At 48.2% G+C, this 8776-nt stretch overlaps 1 protein-coding gene across 1 annotated transcript; it reads left to right on the top strand.

Moving 5' to 3' along the window:
• The first annotated feature begins 1855 nt into the window (after positions 1 to 1855).
• MMACHC (methylmalonic aciduria (cobalamin deficiency) cblC type, with homocystinuria) lies at positions 1856 to 7515 on the top strand. Its single transcript, NM_001031281.2, has 4 exons — positions 1856 to 1934; positions 3932 to 4126; positions 4464 to 4616; positions 5136 to 7515. The coding sequence occupies exons 1-4, from the start codon at positions 1863 to 1865 to the stop codon at positions 5430 to 5432; spliced, it is 717 nt and encodes a 238-aa protein (NP_001026452.2). The 5' UTR covers positions 1856 to 1862; the 3' UTR covers positions 5433 to 7515.
• The last annotated feature ends 1261 nt before the right edge of the window (positions 7516 to 8776 follow it).

Genomic DNA, 8776 nt, shown 5'->3' on the forward strand with positions numbered 1-8776 from the left:
GGTACAAAGGGCACCATATGGGAAGCTGGCAAACAAGGGCTGTGAGATGAGAGATCAGTCCCCAGCACCTCCGAGCTTGCCAGCACAGGCCCCATCAGAGCTGGCTGAGGCAGCAGCTGTGCTGCCGGAGCTGGGAGCAGCAAGCAGCCAGCTGTGACAGTCCTGCAGCTCCCAGGCAGATATTCCCCTTGAAGCCCAGGGGCTGCACAGACTTGAGAATCCCCGAAATCCCTCAGAGACGTATCTGCTATGCCCACTGTGGCTGTGCAAGTATCCCCTTGCAGCTGGAGGCTTCCAGAGCTGTAACCTGCTGTTCAGTGCAAAAGATATGGTCCATTTGTTGGCCTTTCTCTCATTTCAGCCTGTACCCTCAGCTTCCTTCTTTCCCTATTCTCCTATCAAATCTTTTCAAATTCTCTCTTTTGCAAAGGTCATCCACTTTCTGAAACAACTCAAAAACTCACCTACTCCATTTTGGCTGTGGTAGGACCTGTTATATCAGGATGTCGACACGATTCCTTACTGATACATGTGTTGTGGACACCCAACTGCCCTCTTCACAAAGGCTCCCAAAAAGGCCCTGGCTAAGCTATACTCTGCATCCAATTTTCCATCTCTGTTGCCGGGCAAAACCTAACAAAACGAAATCCACCCACAGCTCTCCCAGAGGCGAAGGATGGATGCAGAGCCTGCAGGCAAGCTGCATGCATGCTGTCCTCCCACAGCTCTCCCAGAGCACAGCAGGGAGTCACTCAGACTTCTACTTGAGAGTCAGTGCAGGGAAGAACACAGCCAGTAAGCTGGAAATACAGGAAAACTTGGAGGAGAAAAATTAATTCTAAACAAGATAGATGTAACTCTTCAGTCCTCCTCCTCCGTAGGGCATGGATACAAGAAACAGCTCTTGGGGTTCTAGACAGCATAAGGGAGCCCCGTAAAGGACATCTGTATTTCTGAAGCAGTTCTGTCCCAGAGGTCTGACGGGTCTGAAGCAGCACTCAGGACTAACAGCAGGAAAAGGCTGCACTAGAACTAACGGTGAAGGTTACGGGAAAGCAAGAAGCTCAGCTCTGAGGCTGGGTGTGGTGTGCTGGCAGGGAGCAGGGCAGCTGCAGAGGATACATACATTCAGATAGAGAAAGAGGTAACACAGAGCACCTGCCCACACAGCCGGGGGGGGCTTTGTGTATGATGAAAGAGAAGCACTGTAAGGCAGAGCAATACAAACAAGTTGCTCCAAAAGTGATGCCTCCTATTTCTTTCCACCGAAAATACAACAGCTCCGAAGAGCACAAGAATGCTATTTGATCGAGCAAATACTCAGCTACAACACACTCTTGTTTCACCACAGTCACCACCAGCTGCTGTGCATTCCCACCACACCTTTGCTTCATCCATGCCGCCCTGTCAGACCTCCCTCTGCTGCCATCTGTTGTTCGGCAGCGGTACGTAACGGGACACGGGCGGGAAGCTCAGCCTGTGCTGCCGTACCACCGGCATCCGCCTCCAGGCGTGGGCCAACATCGCTTCTGGAGCAGCCCTCATAGCATGGCCGGGCACAGCGGAGACCAAAAGCAACAGCCGTTGGTGAAGGCTGCAAAGAGAGAAAGCAGACAGCCTGCACCGCCGCCGAACCCACCCCAGGCATCACATACAGCAGCACAAATGACGCGCTGCGCCTTCTGGACCCGAAACGAGACTCCCCCCTCGAGCTATAAAGCGCTTTGCAAATGGCGGCGCTCCAACCGCCTGCGCACTACAACTCCCACGGCGCCCCGGGGCGGCCGTCTCCATGGAGCCGCGGCTCCGCCCCTCCCGCTGGCGGCGCTCAGAACTACTCTTCCCGCGGTGCTCCGCGTGCCATGGAGGAGCGCGTGGCGGAGCGGCTTCACGGCGCGCTGGGCCCGCTCGGCTTTGAGGTGCACGCCTTCAAGGTACTGACGTCATGCCGGCGTGCGGTCGTCGTGACGTCACCCGCGGTGGCGTCGTCGTGCAGGGAGATGCCGCCGTCCCGGGGCGCGGGGTGCCTGGTGGGGGGTGTCGGCCGGCCGGCCGGGAGGGAGTCCGGGGCGCGGGGCCGTGCGGGCAGCGGCCGCCTCAGGTGAATGTCAGCCGGCAGCTGCCGCGCTCCCCCCGGCCGACAGCAGGCGGCAGTGCCGGCACGGCGCGGGGATGGGGCTGCGGCCGTCCGTCTGCCCGGGAGCCCGGGCCGTGACCCCGCGGAGCGGAGCAGCTCGGGGCCTCCCTGCTGGCCTCGTGCCGCCGGGTCGGGAGAGGGCACGAGAGTGCTTCCAAAGCGACGGGGGGTAAAGTCCTCCGAGCGGGTTTAAAATGTAATCGAAGGACGGAACCGTACCGGTACGTACGTGCCGGCTGCTGGTGGGCTCGGGAATGCAGGTTCGTGTGCGCACCGGAGGCGGTGTCGCTGTGTCTGCCTCTTCCACTGCCCGCGTGCTGAGCTGCGGCCGCCCCGGCTCAGCCCGTGCTGGGCGTACAGCGCTGCATCTCTGTGTGTGTAAGTGTCACACAGCCGGCCCTGCTGCAGCGAGTGGCGTGAAGTGGGAAGTGAGCAAACCTTAGCTTCACATCTCTGTGATGCCTTCAGCATCTGAATTCAGCTTCTGGAACAAGAGCCACAACACTGAGCGAACAGCGAGGCTGATGTAAATGCATCTTTACAGTGAACTGAGTTTACATTACGTGTGCAGGACTGGCTGCTCGTGTCGCCTCCAGCGTCCCTTTCACATTCATTCCGTTGACACACAGAGGCGAGCAGCATCCTGCAGCTTAAGGCTTCATACCACAGCCACGCCGCTGGCCATCCTTCTGAATGCCAGACCCGGTCTTTGTGGTATCCCTGGGAGCAGTCATTGCAGGGGAGCAGTCACTGTAACCCACAGACAGACGGTGCTCCTGTGCAGTGCAGGGCTGTCAGCCGTTCCCTCCCCGTGGTCTGAGCCCCGTCCTGCCCACCTCCTCCTGCCTCACCCCCCGCTGTGGGCTGTGCTCAATCCAGCCCTGCAAAGAGATTTCGAGATGCCGTGTCACAGTGCGTGCAGCGCAGCTGGTGTGCCGGGGGATGCCTGCGCTGCTGGGAGCTTCACTGCCTTTATTCTCACGCATAAATGTTTCCCAGGGAGGAAATACGCAGCGCCCCTCCTATACTGGACGCAGCTAATTGCGACTCGTACCACCTCAGACTCGTACCATCTCGCTACTGTTTGTTGGCTTTAAGCAGAAAAAGACTTTGGAAACTTCAGCTCTTGAGCTGATTATAAACTACAGTCCCGTGCTTTATTTCCTATAAGGTCTCCTGCTGTTAAAAGCCCTTTGAGGCCTTTTGGAAATCGGCTATTTGGAGAGGTCTGCTTTTGTGGGATAGAGGTTCTGTGAGGTTTTCTTACAGGCAGGGACGTGTGCACGCAGGGCTTTAATTCAGGATGAGTCTGCTTCTGCTGGCACAGTGGGCGTGTGCTGGGAAAGCGAGCCCTGTTCAAACAGATGGCTGAGCTTTCAGGTCACAGACAGGCTAAGAAGCAGGACAAGCAGTAGGAAACGTGTCTAAGTCAGGATCCAGGTAAGAAGGGAGAAAACGGCTGTAAAAGTTTTTATCTAAACCAAAGCATCTCATTAACTATGGAGAGAGTGGTTGCTCAATCTTCCACCTGTGGTTTCTGAGCAGAGCTGGATGTAAGGGGCAGTCATGAGCTGAATGCAGTAGATCCTTCACATCGAGGTACAGCTTCCAGGAACTGAATCCCAGTATGCACAAACACTGGGTGTGAATGGATGGCACTTGGCTGGCTGCAGGTCTGGGTTGCAAATTAAGGTGGCTTTTCTTTTCTTTTTTTTTTTTAATTAATTAGCAAAATTTAATTAGCAAAAGACTGCTGCCCATGTTTTAATGGAGATCTCCTTCTCTTTGCTAAAGGTTGGATGGTACAATGCAGTTCTCCAGCCAGCCTTCCATCTCCCCTACCCGGATGACACGCTGGCTTTTGTTGTCCTCAGCACGCCTTCAATGTTTGACAAAGCCCTTAAGCCTTTTGTGAACAAAGAACGGTTGAAAATAATCAGAGATCCTGTGGATCAGTGTGTGTCTCATCATTTATCAAGTGTGAAGGAGGTAAGAGCCTGAAATGCTGACTCCTTGTAATACTGTGGCATATAACCAACCAGGTGGTTTGAACAGCAGACAGAGCCTGCTAGGTTCCTGCCCTTGCTCTTGAAAAAGACAAAGCATCGTTCACATTCTGTCTCTTAGCATTACAACCTGTAGTTATGTAGGGTGCTTTGCAGTCACAGTTTGAACCCCCACAGCTGTGAGCATGCTGACAGAGTTCAGCATCGGGATGTGGAATGTGCAGACCTCTCACTGTGCCTCATTTGCTGGTATCCAGCACTTCTGTAATGGCAAATCTTTCTCCGTGGGTCGGTACTGATGTTTTTTTCTTTTTCCCCAGATATTCCCTGACCAGAAAGTGGATGTCATTTTTGATTACGAGATACTGCCAAGCCGAAGGCCCAAGTTCTTGGCACAAACAGCTGCTCATGTTGCTGGAGCTGCATATTACTACCAAAGGAAGGATGTGAAGCTTGATCCCTGGGGGGAGAAGGTGAGGCAAAAACACAATCTGAGAAGAAAAAGCACCAAACTGCAATCACCAAATCATACAACTGTTTTTACTGACTAGTTCATCCTGCAGGAAAATACGAAGTCCAGATCACATACAGCTGTGTAGCTAAATGAAGTGTTTCAGGCAGGAGCCAGAGGCAGCCAAGATAAGATTCTATGGTATGTTAGAGGGATGTGTAAATGGAGAGTATCTCTTAAGCCTACTGAGAAGAATGCAATTCACTGTTAAAGACCTGTTGGCTGTAGCATTGTAAATAGCAAAAAAAAATAGCTCTAGTCAGTCTTTGTGTTACATTTTCAAAGAGACCTTTCCCCATACTACAGTATGGTTTGTGTGTGGGCACAAGAAAATGGAAATCAAGTGCCATGTGCTCAGGGAAGGGTTTTCTTCCCTGAATAGCTTTCCAACAGGGAGCCACAAGTGTAAGAAGTTGCTTGACCTCTAACCATTACCAGAGACAACGTGAGACATCCTAGATATTTTTTTTTTCACTTCCAGAAGATCTTTGGTGTATGCATCCATCCCAAGTATGGTGGTTGGTTTGCTATCCGGGGTCTCCTGCTGTTCCCAGATGTTCAGGTACCATTCCTAGAACAGCCTGCTCCTGTCGACTGTGTGAGCACAGAGGAGAAAAGAACAGAGTTGCTGGAGTTGTTCAATTTCCACTGGCAGGATGGCCGCTACAGGGATATCATTGAAGTGAAGGAAAGGTACTCCGAGGAGCAGAAAACCTACTTTTCCACTCCTCCAGCAGAAAGATTCAGGCTGCTGGGGCTGACACGTTTCACAGAGTGATGTGGTTCCATGAAGGTGCTGGGCACAGGTGAAGTGTAACTCACCAGCACCTTTTCCATACTGCTGAGGAGGAAGGCGTGCTGATAGACTGAAACTGCAAGCGTTTTGTACAGCATCTCAATCCAAACTTCAGCTTCTCAGATGGAGAGGAAGCACTGCATCATAGCACTTACGGCCTGGAGGGAGGTGGAAGCAGTCTGTTCCCTTGCTGATGCTGATTTTTGGGAATCCCATTTAGATACCCGTTTGTCTGGCCGGGCAAAGTTGAGACACTCTGGTAATGGGAAAACTCGTGCTGCTTGTTGCAAAAGTTATGTTTTTTTCCTCAAGAATGTCTTCTCCCAATAGTTTTATTTTATGTAAGAGTAAAAAAGTTATTTATTGCTATTGCATCCTGAAATAATTCCTTTTGGTCTGAACTCAGGGCAGATACTTTTCAGCTGTATCCAGCATTTCATTGCCCTGTGCTGTAACTCTCTCTAGGGAATACATATTCAGTCTTCAGAAGAACAATTTTTCTGTGTTCCCTCACTTCTCATGAAGCTGGCTTATTTTAAACAAGAAATCTTGTAACATCTCCCTTCCTTAACCCCCAGAACAAAATCCTCCAGAGACTGTTTCATTGGTTTGCATGGTCCTGTGCAGGAAGTGGGAGGGAGCAGAAGACAGCAAACAGCAGCAGCCTCCTTCTTCAGGGTAGTTGTGGAAGGCAAAGGGACAGAGTGAAGGTCACAGCTCAACTCTGACACATTTCCTCTTCATCCACGGTCAGCTTCTCAGAGCGAGGTGGAGGCTTTAGGTCAATAAGAAGCACTCACTCATTACACTGAGCAGCCTCCTAAAACCTTGGGGAAGATGCTGCATAATGCCTGGCTTTTACATTAAGATAACTTACTGAAAAAGTCAATTCTTGTTACCTTTTTCAAAGGTGGATGAGATTTCAATTTAAAGTACTTTCCAGTGCCCTGGTAGTAATACCACAGCTGCACTACTGTAGCTTCCTGTTGTACTTTCTAGATGAAGGAGATCATAAAGTTGCACGCGTGTAAAAACCATTACATGCAGTGTTGTTGCACTCTGACATAAGCAGAGAAAAAAACAGGGAACAATTCAGCCACAATTCACCTCCCTCACCTTGCTGGTTAATACATTTCCAGAGACAGTTTTTTTTCAGATGACTGTTGTGTCATTTAGGTTTGTTCATAGGTCACAGCGGCAGGGGAGTGAGGAATAATTTACCTCAGAGCACTTTGAGGCTTACGCCTCGTTAAGATAACAGAGGACGTTAAAAGAATGTTTGATGGAGGTTCTGTTACTTAACCCCAGCACAGCACTGCAGAGTGCTCAGCACCTTCTCCCTTTGGTACCAACGTGGTTATGCAGAACTAAGCTCTTTAGCTTGTGTTGTGGCTCTTCATCCCTCTTGGAGACCCAGGCACTAAGGCTGCCCACATGATAAGTCAATGCTTGATGGACTTTTTCATAGTCCCTACAGTGAATCAGCAAAATCAAAACTTGGCATAACCAGTCTGTTAGTCCTCTACACAGAGCAGCAGGCATGTGATCACTGGCTTTGTTCAGTGTTTGTTGTTACAGAAACATGTTTGTTACTTTCCCTGCGTTGTTTGGCAGACAGCTGACAATATAATTGTTTGTAAGTTAAACAAAATAATTAAATTCAATGGTTTAAATTCTATTCATTACAGATTTACTTCTGGTTGTAACGTGGGTTAACCTCCCCGAGGTTCTCTACTCAACTGGAATTTAACAGGGACTGGAGCTGATGGTTCACAATAATAGTGTATAAAACACTGATTCTCTTAGAAGGATAAACAGTGATGTTCTTAGAGGGACAAACAGTGATTCTCTTAGAAGGATAAATAGAGAATGGAAGTTGATTTTTAGTTTTACATAATGGTTTGAAGATAAAAATTGTTTTTGGTTGATTTCTTAAAAATATTTAATATTTTGTCTTATTTCATGCACTAAAAGGATTACTGTAGCTATTTCTTTGTAATTTTTTTTTGTAATTTATTTCCCTCACACGGTGTTTTGGTTAATAAAATGTATAAAGGTGCAATAATCCTGAGGACGGAGTGTTTTTAAGCTATGTGGTGATTAACTTGTGGAGAGCTAAGGATGTTCAAGTAAAAATTGATCACCATGCATTTAACCACACAAATAATACAAAGTCAGCATCTGAAAAGAAAAACAGAGTGATCTTAGGATGCTGTGAACTCTTAAGGCCGGCTCACCTGGGACACCGAAACGCAGCATATCAGGAATGAAGCCTAATAGATGTTGATCTTTATGAGGTTGTTGGAGTGAGATGGTTTAACAAGAAGCACGTGACAAAGCACCTGGATTTTCTTCCTGTGTTCTGGCAGTAACAAAAGATGAGGGTGTGCAGCAATAACTCAGCCAAGGGGCTTTCCTCTCAGTAACTAAAAAGCAATACCTGTAATTACTGGAATTCATTTAAAAACATATTAGTGATATTACATCAAGTAAGGGCAAACCTGTGTTTTTGATGCTTCTGGCAATACAGTTGTGTCAGGCAGAACAGAGTACAAAGATTTAATCCCATATTCAATCCTACCATAGTAGTTTTGGAGTGAACTCCACTTGTTCCTACTGCCTTTCTTTCAGCCAAGTCTCTGAGCACCACAGCTGCAATTGCTCACTCTCCTTGCTGGGCTGTGCCTTGTAAAAGCATCATCTCTCATCTCTCGAGACAAGACCAGACACAGTGAGGAATGGATCGTTTTGGATCCCGAGGCAGCATGAACACGTACTTATCTGAGGCAGTTGCAAATGTCAAACCAGTCATTGCAAATGCTTGGCCAGATGATTTAACTACCACATTTTACATAAGTTTTAACTGAATTCTCATTTTTACACATTTAAGTTCCTTTCTTCTTCACTATAAGCAGCAGGGTGAGTATTTAAGATCTGAGCAGTAAAGAAAAGTAAGAAGATAGTGGACTTTGAATTTGGATTTCACAAGATATTCCATACATTTCAGGTAATCAAATATTTGGTGAGGAAGTTAACATTTTGTCATTTGTGCACGTAACATTAATAGTTTACCTGCTCCGTCAGTGACACTTTGAGGTGAATGATGAAGTCAGAAATGAAGAAAAAAATGATGAGATTTTTTATTAAGATTAAATCTGCAACAGAATGCTGATTAAATGCAAGGCACTGTCTAATCTGGTGACAAGCAGACATGGTGATTATTCCTCAGAAATAGGAAAACACTTCAGGGCCTGGTTTTTTTCCTACCAGTTAAACCAATTACTCTTATCTCAGGGGTGCAAGAATAAGCACTCTGCATTGACTGA

This window comes from Gallus gallus, chromosome 8 (assembly GCF_016699485.2).
Source record: "Gallus gallus isolate bGalGal1 chromosome 8, bGalGal1.mat.broiler.GRCg7b, whole genome shotgun sequence".
Classification (NCBI taxonomy): Eukaryota; Metazoa; Chordata; class Aves; order Galliformes; family Phasianidae; genus Gallus; species Gallus gallus.